This window comes from Corvus hawaiiensis, chromosome 4 (assembly GCF_020740725.1).
Source record: "Corvus hawaiiensis isolate bCorHaw1 chromosome 4, bCorHaw1.pri.cur, whole genome shotgun sequence".
NCBI classification, from domain to species: Eukaryota; Metazoa; Chordata; class Aves; order Passeriformes; family Corvidae; genus Corvus; species Corvus hawaiiensis.
In genome coordinates this window covers 4,147,217-4,168,473 of record NC_063216.1, presented here as the reverse complement: position 1 = coordinate 4,168,473, position 21,257 = coordinate 4,147,217, and the positions used below count along the sequence as shown (strand labels likewise).

Sequence of the window (21,257 nt, the reverse complement as noted above, 5' to 3'; positions counted from 1 at the left end):
AATAATGCTTTTTTATGGAACTGGTTCTAAATCTCCCAGTTCTCTTGGGAAGTCACCTGAATCTAAATTTAACTGCTGGTAAAAAGGATTATTAGAACACAGCAGAACCGTGTTACTTACAGTACTAATGTCTGCTTTACTCTTGCTTTTCTGCATCCTTCCTCCTACAAAAATATTTTGCTTGCTGTCCTTTAGTCCCTCAGTGATCACTCTTTGCTCCTTTGCCTGCCTAAAGCATATTTTGTGTCACTTCAATCAGATCCACAGTTCTGTGCAAACACTGGGAACATGGTGGTGATTTCCTCCTTTCCCAAACCAGTGAACACCGCTCAGACTTCTGTTTCTGGGAGAAGAGTTGGGATCTTGAAGCAGAATAGACAGAAGTGTTTGCAGAGCCAGGTGGAGGGAATTCCCAGTTTCAACCCTTTCCACTGCCAGAATCATGCTACTTTGCACATTGCATCCTCTACCCACTTCCAAGTGAATCTAGAAGAATCTTGGGAATGAAGTGGAAGGAGGCCTTGGGGGAAGTTATTTTAATTTCACTGGATGACAGACTGTGAACAATTGCTGGGGGAGGCTGAACATGAAAACTGAGCACTTACGTAAGGGGAAAAAAATTATTTTTTTTAATCTACTTGGATATAAGCCTTGCTACACAAGCTAGAAAAATCAAGCATAAGAAGCATAAAACAGGATTTTATTGAGAGATATGTTGAAGGTGGCTTTGCTGTTTACACTGAAATACTTAAGGGTCACCCTTTATATCCAAGGATTTGAGCTCTACAAACCACTTACTAGATAAGAAAGGAAATCTCTTTTTGTGAAAGAGGGAGGGTGCTGATTTGAAAGGATCATCCACCTGTGTATGTGCCACTATTCAAGTAAACACTCAATAACTTTTGTTACTATGTTATGTTATTATATTACCTATACTACCTCTAATGCTGACAAAAGATACTGGCTTTATTTCCTCATCTGTTTATTCACACAACAGAACCTTCACCACTCCAGAGCTGCTCCACTGTGCTTTGCTTGCACAGCTTGCAGCCACTTTTGAGCCAGAAAGCACTCAGCCAGTGCATTATTTTTCTACTGTCCACTAAATCCTGAACTAGAAAAAATCCTGAGTAGAAAAAAAAAAGAATTAATATGAACAAATTTGTATTCACCATTTAAAATTTTCAGTGGAGGTAATTTGTGCTAGCTCTTTGAAAGATAGACAAATGAAAAACAATAGCTACTCCAGCACTGAGGCTTTGATCAAATTGACAGAGAAATAATTTCCCATATATATGCTGCCTGCAGTTTATCCCACTTAAAACCTGCACTCCATAACACTTTTTTTAAACAACTTTTTAAATTTTTTTCCTTAACGTAAGGTTTTCCCTGAAGTCAGAGGCAGCAGTGAACAGCAGCCAGGCAACACACTGCAGAGGTGAGATACCCAAGGCATTTCAAAAATTACTATGCCTAAAAGACAGTGTGTTTTCAAGCTAAGAAATAAGACCTGTTAATGGAGTAGGGTTGAGCAACTCGGATGAACACCACGAGAGGGACATGTACCTGAAATAACAAACTTTGCATTAGGGATTGTCTGAAAACATGCATTGTATCTCTAAGTTGAGTTGGAAGCATGCTGGTGACTTGCTTTAGAATGGATGGGATGATTTACATCTCCAGTGACAAGCAGAGGGAATTGGGACTTTTTGACACGCTGTCTGAATGTTTACACCTAAGCTCCATGTTTCTGTAAAAAGATTTTATTTTGATGGACATTTAAAAAAAAGTCAGTGAAAAATTCCTTGCTACTTTACATGACTCTGTGAGCCACCCACCATTGATAAAATACTGGGATAACTCTGAATGCCTTTATATAGGAATAAAGGCCTTTCGGAGAAAAATTCAGTTCTTGCAGCCTGATTTTCTTTCTGCAACAAAAAATAATGTGCTGAACTTTACCAAACAGTATCCTGTGTATTTGACAGACACCACAGAGAAAGCTAAAGGACAATTCAGCTGTCTGTCATTTGGCAGAGATGCCTGTGGCTTGTATGACCCATTGGGTAGAATTTTACAGGTTTTAGATTTGGAAGGAATTTTAATTCTTTTAGATTCACTGGTCACTTTCTGTTGTTTAATTCAAGGGCCCAATATACACCAGTTGCAACCAAGTGGGCTCTTTACCAAGAAAACACTGAAGGAGACAACTTGACACAGTGGTCCCTTGAATAATTCTCTTGTTTAAAAGGAGGTTACTACAACATCACAGCAATGTTGTTCAAGCAAAAGAGCCACTCAAAGGCAACTCATCTGACAGCTCTTTCTCTCCTCTCCCACATGATTTTTAATTTGGTTGCCATCCAAATGCCATCATTCTGATTACAGACTAATATACCATTGAGTATGGGTGAGCATTCTGAAAGCAATTAATATTTAGGGAAATATTTTCAAACAGTAAGGGCTTTATGAGTTTAATCCTGAAATAGTCATCATCTGCAAACACCTAAACATACTGAATTATAGGACTTCTGCACTGTTATCCTGACAGGACCTTTTATCAATCCTTCCCCTCTCCTGCCTAGAACTACTGTCTTTTATTCTAGTTTATTTATTTATTTCTTTTAAAATGTGTTCATAATTACATTTGGGGTTCCATTAGGGAATTCTTTTCTAAGAAAAATTATGCAAAATTGAAGGAGTATTACAAAGTAATTTTCTGCTAAATCATGCACTGATGGAACATATTCAACAATGTCTAATTCATTATTCTATTTTTTTGAATGTTTCAGTTACTTAGGCAAAGGTCCAAGGCCCAGTTTTCATTCTGGTGGAGAGTGATGATTAAACCTAGAAATATTAACCACAGAAAACACACAACTGACGGCAACATTAAGCCAACCAATAACTCATTACACTGGATGTCGTGTATCCACTTGAAGCCTCTTTCTGTTTATCCATACTTTTCCTTGAAGTTCTCACTGACAGTGCTCAGAAATAGGAATGATTTACAAAACTCCAGCCTGTCAGACCAGGCTGTGATCAACAGCCTAACTAGAAATGAGTATTCCAAACATATCAGTCCAGGAAAATCAGGTCCTGAACTGCATTTATTCTAGTCATGAGGCAAAAACTTTGTGTTCTGAGAAAAATGGACTGAAAACAACTCTCTGGGGTAGCTCAAGTGAAATTTTGTCAAAAATTGGTTCAAACAGCTATTGTTAAAACCCAAAAGCTTGCTAAGGTGGAAAGAGAAAAAGACCTATAACAGAGAAAGACTTATAAAATGTTTTACATAATGTGATGCAATTTTGTAACATCTGCAGACTAATTTTGAGTACAATAATTGCCATTTCTAGCAGAACAAAAGTTTCATACAAAGGAAATACATTTTTTTTCCCAAATATTCACAAAATGTAAAACCTGAAAGTGAAATTAAAAATTTTTTTAGATACTTCTGAAGAATTTGCAGTGAAGCATCCTCTCCCAGTATTTCACCTGAGCACTCAGAATCACTGCAGCACAGAAGCAGCCCACTGGAGGACCCCTCTCAACTGCAGGATTGCTCTGGGCTGCAGAGGCAGCATTTCACCAGTGAAACACAAGACCAGCTGCTCAGCTGAGAATCACAGGAGGTTCTCTCCATGCTGTTTGCTTTCCAGCTGAGGCTTCGTCTCTCCAAAATCATTGCAACCTGATTTGGGAAATTTGCATCATCCTTAAATTGCAGCTACTGTTATTTATGATTTGGACATTTCACATTATTGAAGTTGGCCACTCAATATTGGCCACTCAGTATTGGCCTAGCCTAAAGAAAATTTCAGTGTCAAGAAACTACTTCTAGGGTTAGATTCAGGCATCTTTTTCCAGTAGCTTTGCACAGTATGAAAAATCAAAATAATTCCCCATCCTTCAAATTCATGGCTGAAAATCATCAATGTGAAGTGACAGAGCTAGATGAATGTTTCCTCAAAAATTTTCCTGACTTATTACTACTCTGGTTTACATCCCCAAATGTCCATCTGGGACAAGCAAAGACTGCATGAGGTATCCCTGAGGAAAGGTTTTGGCTCCCTGTTTTGTTTTTGAAAGAAGCAACAACAAAATAATTTTAATAGGAAAAAAGAAGAAAGAAAAACAAAAAAAGAAGAAAGGCACAGATGAAAGCTGTGTGTGACACCTGCACAGAACCCTGCTTGGAATCCCTTCCTTGGTGATGCCCTCTCTGCTTCCTCAAAACTGGTCAGCATCACATCCCAGCATCGGAGACACTGTAAGAGACCACCACGATGCTCTGTGCAATCCTTCCTACAGAGCAGATCCAAAAGGCAAACCCATCTTTCACACTCAGCTGCATTACTGGAGGGGTTAGGACAGATATAACTTGAAGCTTGTAGGGAGTTTTCTGGCATAGCTGAAAATTTGTCAGATTTGTCAGCTCCAGGATTTTTAACTGTAAAAGGAGCCAAATGCAAAATAAATCAGAGAAGCAGTGTTTGGAAAAACAATGTACTGAAAAACTTTTTCCTTAGTGCTACCTTATAAATCATGGAGCAGCTAAAAGGATCAAAGCTTTTCAGAATGCAGTCACCTTTTCCAGTTTATCTTTGCAGTTCTAAGTAGGTTCACTTGTGCACATACACTGTGGTGTGTTTTTTCACTACAGTAACACGCACTAATAACTGGCATTTACAGGCTTTTTATGCTTCACTTGATAACATTAATCCTTCTTGAATATGACTTTTGGCATGGAAGTCCCTCTGTTCCAAAGGTGGGACACACACAGAGTTATCTCTATGTTCAGTAACTTACTCAGTGCAGCTGAATATTTGCCTGACCCAATAAAATTAATGATGCTTCACTCCATGCTCACACTGATACATGATCACCAGGATTCCTCACCTCTTCCCTTTCGTGCTTGCACAGGATGTGGAAAAACACCCAGCATTCCCAGATTTCTAGACATTCAGGAACATGTTCACTCTACTAAGAATCATTAAAATAATTAAAAACAGACACACGCACAGCTATGTTATTTATGTCCTCTGCCAGTGACTCACCGGATTCTCTCATATTCACTAAATTACAAGAAAGCATAGCTTTGTGCTTTAATAATTTTTAAACAGATTTCTTTCTTAAAAAGCTGTCGTTTTTAACAGTGTGGGAAAACTAACTCCCTCTTTATAGTTTAAATGTTAAAATGCCATGCTTAGATTCTTTATTAACCTTTCCCAATCGTGTTTCCAATTTGATTTTTTAATTCTTTGGAATTTATTTTCATTTTCCTTTTTATTACAATTTTGAAAGTTTAAAAATGTGGTCTTGCCCCACAGTCCTCTAGTCCTCCAGCTAGTACATCCTTTTATCAATTCCAGCTGAGGTCAAAGCCAGTTCACTCCTCTGTCTTCAGGGATGGCAAAAAGTGACTCTAAAATACTAAGTTGTTTCTTGAGATCAAAAATGTGTTTAATTAAATGTAAGATATGGTTTTGTTGATTTAAATATACTGTTTTCTCATTAAGTCTGTAACTACTAGAGGTCAAACTCAACAGTTGTTGCTTCTTCACAACAATCTCTTTGTTTCATTTGACATCACCTTTTTCTAACACTGGAGTCCGAGAAAATGGAAAGTCTGTATATTAGGAAACAAAATAATTATCTGTCTGTTCCACAAGGCAATAACCCAAGGCCCACACAGCTAATAATGAAGCACTTAGCACAGAAGTTGTCTGAATCATTATCTCACACAAATAATGCTCTAATGGTGTTATTTACTATACCCATAAGTAACTACAGAAAAAACAAATTATTGGCATTACATAAACAGGAATTATGATTTCAGAACTAAAATGCCAAGGTGTGATCTATGGTTGATGTTCTCTGCAGTCCAGAACATAACGATCACATCAAGTACTCCGACTTCCAGTGAAATTCACAAGCACCACTCAGTTGAAATGAACATTTACTTGGACTGGCTATTCCAACACAGGTTTAAAGTTACACACATGATTAAATGTGTTTTGATTCTGCTCAGTAAGGAGGACCAAATTAACACGAAAACAAGAACAGGCATCTTTTGTATTTACATTCATGTCATTTTAATGGGCAGGGGTTTTCAGCCTGCTCTGCACAGCTATTTAGGAAGTTCATTTACCAATTAGCAGACTTGATAACTTCTGACTGTCAGAGAAAGATATGATAATGCAGGAAGAAAAAGATCTGGAGGATGGTCATCTGTTTAATGTTCAGATAATTAAGAGTGGTGGACAAATGAGTATCTGCTCGATTTATTCCTTCTCTTGAACTCTTTAAGCAAGTTATGGTTAATGTAGACAGGTTTTGACAGTTAAAAATGTATTTTCTTTCAAATAATATGAAGCAATTATTCCAATGCCAGAGTGCTGAATGAAACACTGGCAATGATTTTGGAGAAGAAAGTATTGAAGTAGAAACCTCCCAATATCAAAAAAGTGTAACTGGGGTCTTTTTAAACTTTTATACATTGCTTGTGTTCTTTTTACTTCTCATAGTCCTTTTTCTGTATATATAGAAAAAGAAATAAAATATTATGTTCTAGCCATGAAATCAATAGTCTGATTCACATTGTTTCCAGTGTGCTGCATTCCACCAAGTTCCTTTTTAAACTCATTCTTACTTTTCTACAAGATGTGGACTTGGAAAAAGAAGACTACTCCCTTTTCTCTTGTCAGTCAACGTGTAGTTTAGAAATGCCAAAATCTAGGAAAGTTCTATGAAGTTTTAGTGACTTAGAAGACAAACTACAAAAGGACATTTTGACTTCAGCAAGGTTTGCACCTGACTTTTTCTTTTACTGAGCTAAACAAACCAGATTCTCACGCTCCAGCAAAATTTACAAACACTCCCACTCTTCCATGACGATGGAATCTGTTCCTTAGCACCACCTTCAAGCAGCTGCCACAGATCCTGGAGGACACTATTTTTCCACGTTATTCAATCCTCCTGTGGAAGGCAACCATCTGTGAAACACTCTCCTGGCCACCTGCTGCCCCAGCCAGCTGTTCTGATTCCGCCCTGCAGCTGCCACCTGTGACAGCAGCTAAAAGCCAAAAACACTCAAGCAGGAGGGAAACTGACTGGCAGGATGCCAGGTGGATTAAAACTCCAGCACAAAAGCTGACAAAAACCCACCTGTGCGTGAAACATCAAGTAGCAAGGAGATAAACAGCAGCTTTCTGTGAGCAGAAGGGCCCAAAAGGGCTCAGCAGGTTTCTTTCCCCTCAAGCAAACTTTTGTGCTTCGCTAGAATCAGTTTAGTAACTTGTCACCATAGCCCCAGGGAATGGGGAAACTTGCTCCAGCCTTCTCGCTTCCCTGGTGGGACTAGCATCAGAGAGAAAGTCTAGAAGGTAGTGGGATAATTCTCCATGTCTCATGGACATTGGGAAGTCCTGCAATAAAACTAAAATGGGATTTAAGTGATACACGAGTCCTGTGCTGGCACAGTGTGCACGGGCAAATTTTAGTCTCCTTGGGAAGGGGAGGGCATTCAGAAGGACTAACGAGGAGCTAAAACACTGATGGATGCAGATGGCCCAGATTCCTCAAGAATTTAGAGAAGGGAAAAGACAGAAATGATAAGAAAAACCCCAAACATTCCAACAGGGTGTAAGATCCTTCTCATTCTCAATAGCAGAATTAATGGAACAAATCTGCAACAGATACAAGCAAAGAACAGACTGAAACTATCCTGATTTACAACAGCTGAAGATATATCCCAAGAATGAATATTCTCTCTGTTCTGTCCACCTTCACCAGCTACTGCCTCATAATTTTTAAATAAAATCTTCAGACAAACTTATCACTGCTTGATGAAAAGAAATTAACAATTTACTATCCAACGTGAATATTAAAAAGGTGATGAGATGGTACACCACTGTTGGGTAGCTGCTTATCTTTGACCTGCAGGGAAATCAAGTCAATTTGAAAGAACTGACATCTTATTATAAATAGTATTTGTTATTAGAATAAGTTGGTGTTGACAGTCACCATCTTTTCTAGTAATTAATTTCTAGATTTACAATAGAATTGTAAAACATGGAAGTTAAAATCAGTTGAATTTTCCACTGTGGCTCTGAAACCACTTCATCAGTTTTCTGTATCACATTAGCCTTCTTTTCCAAGTTTTCTTTTGCGCAGGTAAAGTGTGCACATTGTTGTATTATTTAAGAGTAGAAAGCTAATGTCATTTATTACAATTAAAAATAAACATAAGCTTGTTACTAAAGTTTTTTTACCAGTCCTTTCTTCTTGATAGCTAATTTGGTAATGAAACAGAATGTGACACGTGAGAATAAAACATAACCTAATCACATTTCTTAAAAGAAGTTATGTGAGTGTACATGCACACATGTGCTCCCCACAGTATTAAATCATTGAACTTCTTTTAAAAGTCTTTTTACAAATAAGTGGAAGAGAACCTCTGTTTCCCCTTACTTTTATAACAACTGAAATTCAATTTGTGAGGGAAAGCTTTTATTAATTATTTAAGATATTATTAATAAAAGTCACGAAATTACTGGTAAACTTTGTGAGTAGAATTTATGGCTTGGGAAACTGCCTTTTAAAATATGGAAACAGGAATATGAGTAATTACGTAAGTTGGACTGTTAGGTAGAAAACAGTTTACTACTGAAGAACATGGTGGAGCAGAGTAACCAAAAAAACCCCTAAGTGTATATGATGAATACAAGCAGCAAAGTTCAAAGAGATGTTTGCCACATTTATGTTCTCAGTTTAGATTGAAACATTTGAACTGAACACTTAAATAAAAGAGGTACCCAGCATGAACGGGGCTACTGCCAGCTGAAAGCCAGAGAACACAGTGAACCTTTACAAAAAACCTACTTGATGTGGATGTAGTTACCCCATGCATTAAACTATATATCAAATAAATTCATTTTGCCACTTTACATTGCACTGTGTCAGATAACCATATATATTATTCAGGACGGAATACCTGCCCTATATTACCCAAGGTTATGATATTAGACAGCTTGAGCAAAATTTGGGGGAAAACAGAGATTTGCACTGCAAAGTAAAGAGGAAGAAGGCTGCAGACAGTAATTTTTCTTCTGAGAAGAAGAGAGGAGTTAAAGGAAACACAGGCAAACTAATGATGATCCCCTGCCCACTGAACCCTAGATATGATTTCTAATTGTACAGGAACACTACCAACTCTTAGGGCATATTTTGGAACTCCAGACTGGATATTTTTTGTCCAGTATGACTAAGTTTAATATTAGTAGAAATTGTCTCAGGCATATTTCAGGCACTGTTGAAAAATGGCCTGCTAAGTGTGGCTTCTCTTTATTTGAAAGATATGCTCATTAGGCACATTATCCTACTCATTTCAGTAAAACAAACACATTAATAATTCTGTTTTATCCCCACAAATACTTCCAGAGACCATGCAGGTATGAAAGTATTATTTATGCTCTTCCCAACCCCACACTTCATCAATCAAATGACTACAATTTAAATTGTTTTCTTTCCTTTGCAGGGAGGAAAGCTTTGGTTCAAGGGATCTGAACCAGTTGAACTGTAAATGAAAGCTCAGTTCATCCATCATTACTAAAGATGGAGGAAAAAAAAAAAGAAAACACACCAGAGTTTGATTTTCAGATCACAGGGCAGAAGTTGAGACATCAGAAAGCCACATTCTTTCTCAGACAGCCTTGAGGTAACAGCACAGCAAACACAATAATCACCTCATGCAATAATACAGTAAGAGGACCCCTTGTATTGCAGAGGTGGGTTGTGGAAGGTAGCAACAGTGGGTGGTGAATGGCAGTTCCTGCCAGGCCTGGTACATCTCCATAATCATCAAACAGGACTGTTGGAAACTCTACCATCAGGAGTCAGACTGATATAAAAAGGGGTAAGACACATATTGACACACATGAGAATTCTGACAACTTCAAGAGAGGTCAGGGAAACCACTAAAGCAGCACCTTTTAAAAGTAAACCAATGCTTGTAAATTTTGGGGCAGATTATTTTTGGCTCAAACCAAAAAATGCTGATAAAAACAAATAGCATCTTAGGGAACAGAACTTCCCCCTCTTCCTCCTGCCTAGGGGCAGGATGAAGGCAGAGATAAGTGGGTCTTTTATACAAGTTACACAAACCCAGTGCTGAAAGGGAAGGAGCAAAACCTCTTTTTTCTGTTGCTTTTAAACCAAAAGAGGGTTTTTCACCAATGGAATAATAGATAAATTTCACTGTGGCAGAAAATGACTGGCAGCAGTGGCAAATATCTTACCAGTAAAGCTGATGGGCGACTTGGATGCTCTGAAGAGAACGATTCAGCAGGAGTTTCACCAGAGGGCTTTCGAGACTCCACTCAAACTTGAGCACCTTAACAGAAAAATTCATAATAAAAATCAATTTTATGCTGGCCTTGGTGTCTTTCCTTTATAACTAAGCTAATCAGAAGGGACCCAGAGCTTAGTTTGAACAAAGCAATCAGACACATGGAGTTTGCTCTGGCAATGCAATGAGCAGGGAAACTTCTGTTCACAAGGGTCTGCCACCACCTGGAAGACAGACAGATACCATCCCGATTCTGTGCTAACATGCATGTAAATATGCAGCTTCTCTTCCCCCACTTAAACCTATCAATGTTATATTTAATTTTTTATCTGATTATCTGGTTAGGAAAATAAACTTATTTTAGGACAGAAGCTGTGGAAGGTGAAAGGTCACAGCAGTTTGTGAATGCTGGAAAGCTGTGAAGGTTCCACTGGCTCACAGTAGTGGATTACATGAATATATTCATAAATGCACACAGATATCTATCTAGATAAGCATATATCACAAGCACAGAAAGAAACTCTGAGAAACTCTGCAGTGTGGATAGGGAGTTATCCATATGCACAGTGCTATGAAGTAAGGGGATAAAGCTTTCCAAAGTTCCTGCTCAACCCCAACACAGGATCTATTCAATCACCAAGTGCTTTGGAAGCAGTGATGCCATAACTTGCAAAACATTAATTCCCAGAAAAAGTAGTGTACGTCTCTACAGAGACAATTCTACACCCAAATGTCCACTTTGTGTTGACTGTTTTTCTCAGTGTATGTGGAATTAAAAACCCAGTGATTTGTGTGGCAAGAGCACTTCCTTCCTTGACTGCAGTGAAGTCCTGCTACCTGAGCAGAATTTCTCTTGGTCAGATACACTTTTTTCTTTTCTTTGTTACTGCAAAATACCTTCATGTGCTATATGTGAAAGCTCAATCAGCATGCCAAAACAATTCCATCCTCCTAAGTTGGAAACAGTCTCTCCCTCAGCCCTGTTTTTAATCCACTCATTGCATCAGTTGACCAGACTTATTTGTTCCTCTTACAATGTATCAACCAACCTAAAAGCATCAAAAGTATTTAATGCAGTTATTGATCTGGACAGGAGATTCCCTTGGCTATCAATTTCCTCCTTACCTGAACCAGCTGTGGGAGGTATTCTAACAATTCATCATTTGACACATTTTCTATTTGTTGGACTGCTGCCCTGCGAATATCTTGATCTGGAAAACTAGAGCAAAACAAATAGGTATCATTAAGAGCTACCAGACCACTGCAACTCTCCTGAGTTCTCACTGATACAAGATGTTAGAAAAACTGATTTTCTCTCAAAATGGAACAGGGGGGGAAAAAAAAATCAATTAATTTGCTTTATTGTAACAAGAAACACACCACAGGTGTCTTAATTGGATTGACTGTTACAGTGCCGCACTGGGGAAAAAACCCCAACCTGATCTTCAAATACCTTTTTTAATTTGAACTACCACATATTGTAATTTTCTGAAATATGAAGCAAATTACAGATCTCTTGCTGCTCTTTGTTACCTGAAATGGGAAATTCCTGAGCCTTATGAACTTTTAACAGTCACTTGAAGACTTTGCTTGATCTGAGAAACAACACAAAAGCTTGACATTTCCCATACAAAAAGGGTTCATTTCAGATAATTTATTCTCAAATCAGCTCTTCTGTTTTCTGTCATAACACAATCAAACATACTTTTTAAACAAAAGCGATTTTGTAATTGAAAACACGGATTGGGTAGTTTTAGGATTTTATTCTGTGAAATTTGGTAAAAAATTAGCACCTTCTCCAGAAAGGCTCCAAGTCAGTGAAATAGACATTTCTGCTGAGAAAACATTTGAGAGCTCAGCATAAGCTATATTCTCAACTAATTCTGGCTGAAACCAGGGTGGCTGTAGCCTGGTATAGATTTTGTGATGTTTCTCATCATAAAAATGAGAAAAGAGGAAAACACGGTGTGGCAGCAGCAATAATACAGAAAGAGAAGGCTGGATAATATAGATGGTAGAAACATTTTCCTTTGGAAGAGAATGAAATTTTGATGTAACCTGGTTGATCAAAACTGACTCTTAAAAGAATATTTTCTCTCCTCGGAGAAAATATACAGAAAATATACGGTATCACTTTTAACATCTGAAAGCCAAAAGATAACCTTCTAACCACTTCTTTTGAAAATCTAAAAATAATTTCTACCTTTTCATGTTTTGCAATTGTGAAATCATTAAAGCTTGGACTTGATGATCTCAGAGGTCTTTTCCGATCTCAATGATTCTATGATTTTATACACAGAGAATTTCCCAAACACAGAATTTGCCTAGAATGGTTCAAATTTAGCTGATTTGCTGCTGTTCTGCTTTCACAAGGAAAGGAACAGATGTGCTCCTCTGTGTACATCTGCTACGAGGTGTCACCCTTAGCTGTGTAATCAATCCTTGTGTGTTGTCCATTGCCATCCCAAGAATATTTTCTGTCTTCTCCTGAAGCAAACTGGAAATGTTCGTGGAGACCTTTCAGTTACCAGAGGTGCAAGAAGGGTCATCTCTGCCTAAGGGGCAGAAATGTCTTCAAACAGCACCACAGTCAAGTGGATATTGTTCAGAAGAGCTGGTGGGCTTTGATCCAGTTCCCTGAGGGCGAGCACCTGCCCCACAAAAAGCAGTGAATCCCTACCCTCTGAACTGCTATGGCTGTTAGGCTCTTGGGAGAAGCCTCTGATTTGGCAGTCTAGTCACACAAAAAGATGATGACTAAGGGACACAGGTTATCCTGTCAATTCACCCTGAGGAAAGTCCTTTGAAATCAGAACCTTCATGCATGGCAGGAGATGTCACAGGCCAACAGCGTCACTGCTTCAAGAGCTCAGCACAAAACCAGACTGCTCTCTTCCCACCTAGCACCTTTTGCCAATAATATAGAAATAAAAATCAGAAGTGAAACAGAGGAGGCAGAACCATACTTGCAGCAGTGACTGCTTGTTGCTATCAAGATAAAAAGAGACGAAATTGTAAAGCTAAGCGCTCAGCAGCATAACAGCACCTGCTGCTGGAATCCTGAGTTTCTAAGTTCAATAAAACCAGCTGAAGCAGAACAGTATGCACACTTTGATCAGCAAATTAACTAGAGGCCATCTAATCAAAATAGGGATATTCTGATTAAAAAAAAAAAAGGTGGACAGTTGGACTTACTTGAATTAACTGGTTTCAGGGCTGCAACCTGTAACACTTCCCACCCCCCTTTCCCACGTGGCTCAGGTCCAGTTTTACTATTTTGTTTGTTTCTTATGGTCCATATTTAGTGACGTTTCTAATATGGTTTATAATTCTTTGTATAATGCTGAGAGGGCTTTGATGGGGAGAGGAGGAATACATTATAAATAAATTATCATCCTAGGCCCAAATTAGCATATTTTGCAAAGCTTATTTTTTTTTGCTTATTTATTCTAGGCAACCTATTAGGAATGAGAAGTTGTTACTTTAATATTCACATGGCAATTTAGAACAAAACGTATTTGAAAGAGGACTACATATTAAAAAAATAATCCCTTCCATATCATCCTATTTTCTAATTATGCAATTGCTCCAAAGGATTGTGTGCCAAGCATGTGCAGATAATATGGAAATGAGTCTTTCCCTTCCCCTTCTTGCCTAGTTCAACAGGCTACTGAGCAGTGAAATACGCTCTACACAGGCACAAGGCCAAACAGAAAAATGTTATTACTTAGTTACATCTTGTCCTTACTAGCAGCCAAGATCTGAATACACACAATGCTATGAGGAGAGAAATTCCTGTATTTTTTTCCAGCTAGGCAAGGAATGAGAAAATTATTTGAATCCCAGACTTTCCAGAAAATCCAGCAGCTAACATTTGATTTATTTAGAATTGATTTGATGTAAGTCAAAACTGGGGCTATGTCTAAGTCACCAGAAGCAGTGCCAGGAGATGTGATTAGGGCAATGACAGGCACTGTGGTGAGATACCTGCAGGGCAGTGTGCTTCAGGAAACATGGCTCTTGTTATTCTTTTTGAATGACATTTTGGTAATTTGTTGGTCTTGGTGACTAAATAGCTTCCTTCAGCTTGTAAATCTTGAGGTCAGCTTGAAGCTTAGTTCAGTCTTTTGAACAGAATGGGCAACTAGTACATTTTTTAAACTACCTGACAATTTGTTAACCCCTAGATGTAAGAGCCCTCACTTTTTTTGAATTTCAGTGTTGTTCAGGGCCACAAGTACAAGTACAATATTGAATTTGTATTTAAATATTGTACACAGGCACAATATTTAATTCTATTTGTTTTCTCCCTTACATTTGTATTTGAGCAAACATTTAACATCGTCAGAAACACTGGAGTTACAGCAAACTCTTAGGAACTCCACCAGTATTACATGATGCTTATGCTATTCATGCTTGCACACACCAGTTTATTTGCTAAAAGCCAATAAAAGGGTATGGCTTAGAAGCAGATCTGAGTTAAAAATCCCTTCACATGCCTGGAAACGATGCCATCTTGTAGTCTGGTACTTAATTAGTGCTGGAAGGTTTTTTTCCAGTGAATAATCTTGCAAATGTTTGAGTTGCATCAAATCTGATTTTAGTAATCCATAAATTAGTCTTGATTAGAGGACAAAATTAATTGATTTTTTGACTCTAACTCAATGCAAGAGAAAACACTTCAGGCCCAAGAAAAAGAGCTTTACAGTTTGAATATTAGAGGAGAGCTGATTTCCAGGGCTTGCTGCAATGAATATGCAATTATTTATTTACACATGCTGAAAACTCTGAAAGCAGGGAAGTGAGACAACTCTATCACAACAAATTCAATATTCCAGTCTTTAAGAGTATGCTCCTAAGAAACAAGAGCTCATCTGTAGCACAGCCTGTCTACATCAGATCCATTTTTTGAGGGCTTTGAAGAAGAGATTGTCAGAACTGACATGTGGCCTCTGACTATGGCTTCAGAGAGGCAGGACCTTCAAGGACTCCTCTTCCTAGCTGCTTTATGGTTATCACCAAAAAAACTGAGAATTTAGCTAAAAAAACCCCAGCTTAAAACAAAAGCTTTTAACAATGCTCATAAGATTCTTTTTTTTACATAGTTTCAAATATATAATTGTCATGCAGGTTTAGGTTTCCACTTACTTTTTTCCCCCTCAACAAACCACCTATTGGTCAAAAAATACTTCAGTGAATAGAACCATTGTGTTCTGGTTCTATTCACTGTGACTAGAGCCAAAGTATTCCCCATTCATTTGCTTGGCTGCATTGTAATATCTTTCAGCTTTCTTCTTTTGGCCAATTTAATTGTTCTCCCTTAAGGCAATGAGTACTCCACAACAGAGATCATGACTTCTTACATATTTGTTCCAGGTTCACACACATCAGAAACATCACAGACTCTATGAAAAATAAGCAATATGTAAATTAAAGTTGTTGAGTTTAGTCCTCAGTAATAGGTCACACTATGCAGGACTTCAAATGTCCCCTTCACAGCTTGTCTCACAATTTGGATTCTCTGTAAGCTATGAAACCGTTTTCCTCTAATTAAACACTCACCTATTTAAACTCAACACCCTTTTTGCAGTTTTGTTCTTCCCTCTCTGCATGATGCCAGTGACTGACAGCCACCCATTTTTTATCTTTTAAGTAGATTACTAGGTCTCCCTTGAGACTTTAAGGTGTGTTTTGTAAAAGTTGAATTTTGAGCTGGATGAGCACAGATTGCAACTTGGTTTAGAAATAAGGACAACTTGCAGTCTTTGATTTTTTTCATACTGATAGCCAGTCGGGAGCTATGTGTCTAGCTGTACCTTTTAGCTAAATCAGATTCAAACAGAAAACTAAGCACTGCTGAGGTGTCCTGTGGATCTGTGAAATCCGCTTGAGATTTTAGCATCTGCCAGTGGTGAGCTGACTGTAAAAGAGAAATAGATGTGCATTTTATTTTTAACAGTTTTATTATTCTAATTTTATTGTGCTGTCTCAGATAGCCCTGTGCCAGAATATATTTGTCAGGTAAGTGAAACTGCTCACTTCTCTACATTTTCTGGCACGTGATGATCTCTGATGAGAACAATGTAGCCTTTCACAGGCCTTCTTTTAAGGTAGAGGTTTATATCATGCCACTTATTTCTGCATTTCCCTTCACATTTTAAATTCTGTTGCATTGTCAAAAAAGAAAAACTTCACTCTGCGAAGTGCATGGTATTAAGTCTGGCAAAACCAAGGAAAGCTGAACTAGCAAACCTACTGGAATGAGGATACCAACTGAAAACAAAAAACCCTTTAAGTAGTAAAGTATATCATGTCATTGATGGATGCAACTGGGCCAGGAGAGAAAGTATGGAAGAAATGTTTAGAAGAGTAGACAGGGAAGTTTTGTGAGGCAGTTTAAGTATTTTAAAAGCAATTAGACAGAAAGAGGGAAGAAACTACTAGAATAATGATTAAGGTGTATGTCAGACTTCTGCATGCTAGCTCGAAGAGAGCCTGGAGGTGTAGCCACAACCTGACTGCACTGCAGCAGGCACAGACAAACACAAAAGCACAGGCAGACGGGGGTGTGCTCCTCACCCGAGGGGCCGTCCCTAAATAGGGGGTGAAGGCAAACAGGGAGAGGCAAAGAAGGGAGAGAGAGGGGACTCTCCCATATAACTTGTACACAGAAGGTTTATTGAGGTGAAGCAAAAGGGGCAGGAGATGGAGAGCCGAAAATCTGATAAGGGACCAGGGATTTTATAGTGGGGATAGGAAAGGCGGGGATAAGGGATACAGCAAATGGGATACTTGACAGGAGGCGGGGTTGAGTGCACGAGAACCAATGGAGGGATTTAGGGAAGGAACCAATGGGGCATCGAGGAACAAAGAACTTTCTAGAACTGATACATATTAAACTTGGGAAATGAATATACACAACCTCATACATAAAGCAAGGAGGGAATAACATTAAGCAATCAGGGGAAAACATGCAAACAGCAGAACAAAGGAATCATGGGTTCTCACAAGTTATATACTAAACTTGGGTTGCTGACCACCACAGGGGGAGGTCTGAGTTCTCCTCAGGAGGCAGAAGAGCTGGAGCCACCTGCACTGCTAGAGGTGTATCGTTTTAGCTTACAGATAGCATAAGCTGGGTTTTCTGTTGGTGATTTTTTTCACTCTTTTGAGGGCTTCTGAAAATAAACCACTGTGAGTGTATGGAGGGTAGAAAATGGTAAGGATTGAAGGAAAGTACAGAAAGATAAGAAATACCATCAGTAAAAAGGACACTGCCTTTTCATACTTTTTTTGTTGAAAAAGAGAAATTCACTCTTCATTGTGAGAAGTCACATGAACCCTTCCCAACCTCACACATCACAGAAGTTATGGTCGTCTTCACTAGCTTTTGCTTTGGCTGATTGATTGGCAGATAAATCTGTTGAATTTGCTCACAGAAAATATACTTTCAGTCATGCTCACATAGATTTTCTACAACAAATTCTGACTGCAACAACTAAAAGTAAGTTTAAGATGTCATGGAGACCATATGGTGAACCATATCCTAGGACAAGAGTAGGAAGAAATTACCAAAAAGCAGTTTCCATTTGAAACCTGTATGATCTAGAAGGTTCTTCCCACCCCAGAGACAAACTCCTCTGTTACATTAAACCTGAAGATTAAACCATGGAAAACATGATTATTTAGATTAAGCTTCCTGACCAGAGAGCACATTTATGCACAAAAAGCATGTAATATCCTACATAGTTGTCTTTTGCTATTTGTCCTACTAAAGCATTCTGCTGTGGTACTGTTAGACAGTATCTCTATTGTAAGTCCCCCCTACAGTTTCCCTTTCCTAATCCCACCTTTCCCTTTTACCCTATGTCCTATTACCCCCAGTGTATTCCCAATCCGTTTTTTCACCCATGGTTTCCCCCACAAAACCATGATTTTGCCAATTGTTTCCCCAAAAATCCCTTTCCAATGCCGAGTGGGGGATGAAAAGGGGAAGGGAAGAAATTAAACCCTCTCCTGCCTCAGTTTCCCCACAAAGCATGCTCAGAGAGTTCTGTCTCCCTTCTGTCAGCCCTAAGATGTTCCACAGAATCTGTTTGGACATTTAAAGACTCAGGAGGGTGGCTTGTTTTGTCTTGAAACTGTTCTTGTTATGTTTATCCAGTTGTTTTCATTCTCCTTTTATTAAAATAAAAGGGGTGAGGTGTTGGGGTCCCTCCCCTGCCGTGTAGCCCTGGGAGAGGGGCCCTGAGGGCACAGACACGGGGTTTCCCTGCCCCTGCTCAGCCTCGTTCCCATTGGTTGGTTTGTGTTCCCTGCGCGGGCAGAAGGACCCTTGGTCCCGTGACTGGAACAGTTCCTGGGCAGAGCTCCGGCCATGCGGCTGGAGAAATAAACATCTCTCTGAAACAGCTATCAAGAATCTGTCTGTCCATATATATTTCCTTTCCACGGGACTCCTGGTTTGATATATGCGTGTTGCAGTATCCCCACTGCAACATGGTACCTTCATATTATTGCCAAGAAAACTAAAAATGGTTAAAACCAGTGAAAAAAAAAAATAAAGAATTCATCACGTTCCACTGCTTAAAGACTTGTCTATTCCTAGCAATGCATATATCACCATCTAAGTTATCACTAAATTTCATGTATATTAAGCATAAGCAGTTTTAAAGCTTCGTCAGTAACGTGTTCTGTACATCAAAGTATGAAATTAATTGTGGAGTGTTGCTTTGTTCTTATCTTATTTCTTTGCATACACCTGTGTTTGCTCTCCATATTGATGCATAACTACAGCCAAGTAACAAGATGCAAACGGGCAAGATATGCTCTACTTCTATATGGTTTATTCTCATGTGAGCTCGAAGGAAACACTTTAAATTCTCCTTTTATTGAAACAATGACAATCCGATTCAACAATTCTAAATCAATTTGGCTTCCAAAGGTATAAGAGCAAAATCTGTCTCTGAGGTATCACCTTTTATTATAATTATTGGTTAGATATCTGAACCTCTGAAATGAAATAGCCACTTTGCTACATAAGGTGAAAATCAAGAATAATACTGTGACAGTCACAGGCTGAGGAATACTATAACCAAAACTGTGTCTGACACCACTGATCTGGCACATGGTTTTAAAGGATTCTTCTTTCCTGTGCAGTTGCCCTGAGGGAATTAGAATTCAGCAGGAAGTTTCTAGGAAAATTTTTAAGCCTAACAGGGAGGCTACATCTTCAGCTCCCCCGTCTATTTCAAAAAGTTCTTTCATCAAAATGGTTGGAGCCATGAACTATGCTGGAAAAAGACACACCTTCCGTGGCTGTTCTCTGATTCTAGCTCAGTATCTTGATTCCTAGCCATGACGCCTCACAGGGCTGCCAGAAAAAAAATTAAAAAAAAAGCTGAAGAAGACATTTTCTATTTTGATTAACAAATATGCTTGGACTTTCCTTTGCAGTAATTTGAATAGCAAGATAACCTGACTAAAAATTCCAAGCATGGTTGTTCTAAACATACACAAAACATTGGCCTGCTAGCAACGCATCATAAATGGTGGCATTGCTAACCCTGCCTTTGGTTTCTTTCTGTCATCAAGAAAATGCTCTGAGTAAATGAGTGTACTGGTGTTATTTCCTTGGGTAGCGTGACACGCAATGTAGATCCAGTTTTAGAAAGCTCTAACTCACTAAAGCTTGGCTTTTTACCAAACTCAATAAGCGACAGCATGGCAAAATGCACAGGGCACCATGAAGCTGTTCTGAGTAGGAGGGACCATGTCTATAACTTCTGCCTTAGGGATAATTTTATACTTCAGGCAACAGCTTATAACCATCCTTCCCTGAAATTAGAGGTAAGAGTGTAAAATCTTTTTCCACACTTCCCCCTCCCATCGTCTCCATCGCATCTCTATTGATTAAAGAAACATTAATGGTTTTTTAAATTCCTTTTTGTAAGCATCAGCTCCTAGGGCTCTAACAATCAATGCACTTGCTCCAACTACTGGATTCAAGGTTGCAACTGAATTTATCTGTGAAATTTACCGTGATCGTGTTTTCCATTTATGAAAGTTCTTCCTTTCCACTGCATAAATGAGCATGTTATCATTTGGCTGCCTTGAGAGTTGCCTGCAAAGTGAAAGAGCAGAAGCAAGAGAGGCACGCTCAAAGAACAAGAAACATCTATTAAAGGGTGTGTTTAACTGTGAGGTGAACAAAACAACTTAGAAGTTTCGGAGAGTTGCAAAGAGCTTTCCAGTTCAGATTCCAGATAATGGGGTTTGATCTGATGGCCTGTGATACCTCTCGCCAAGATCTGTGACGTTGCCTTCTAACCCAGGCCATGAGGAAGCACCTCCAATGCTTTTTCATTTCTTTACCCTCACAAATGTGTGTTTGAGTTTAATCATCAGGACAGACACTGCTTTTTTTGCTCTGAGAAGAAGGATAATTTAGAGTTCCCAGCCCAAGGCATGCAGAAGTGACTAGTGATTTTGAGAACCCTTTCTAAAGAGTGAGCACATGCCTCCAGCACAGATTCAGGTTCTCTTTAAGACACTGCAAACTGAAGTTCCACCAAAGAAAGTGTCCAGAATGTGGAGTGACTGGAAACTCTTGGTTTCTTTTATGGTACTCATAAATGGTGTTGCACAGAAATAATACAGCATAGAGCTAAGCTGCAGATCTCCTTGCTTTAGGTTGTACTGTAAGTTGAATATTTATGCAGAATCAATTTTAATTTGGAAAAAATTATAGAATAAAAATGCGAGAGGGTTTTTAAAAAAAAAAACCAAAACCAAACCAAAACCTGTTTTAGGAAGCCTCTGAGCTGCAGATTACTGAAATTTGGGAGAGTAGCAGTGTCACTATGTTTGGCCCATTTTCATAGTCTTCCCTGGGTAGCTGTTGTTG

General features: G+C 38.7%; 1 protein-coding gene across 4 annotated transcripts in view; it reads right to left on the bottom strand.

Annotated features, from left to right (window-relative positions):
• Nucleotides 1–21,257, bottom strand: part of PIK3C2G (phosphatidylinositol-4-phosphate 3-kinase catalytic subunit type 2 gamma) — a 197,216-nt gene that overhangs the window by 99,455 nt on the left and 76,504 nt on the right. For 3 of the 4 annotated variants that reach the window (XM_048302295.1, XM_048302297.1, XM_048302296.1), the window contains 3 exons: nt 20,391–20,474; nt 11,477–11,570; nt 10,302–10,396 (listed from right to left, as the gene is read on the bottom strand). In XM_048302295.1, coding sequence (XP_048158252.1) covers nt 10,302–10,396; nt 11,477–11,570; nt 20,391–20,474 — 273 coding nt within the window. The remainder of the gene's footprint in view (nt 1–10,301; nt 10,397–11,476; nt 11,571–20,390; nt 20,475–21,257) is intronic. The other variant, XM_048302298.1, reaches the window with a different exon arrangement.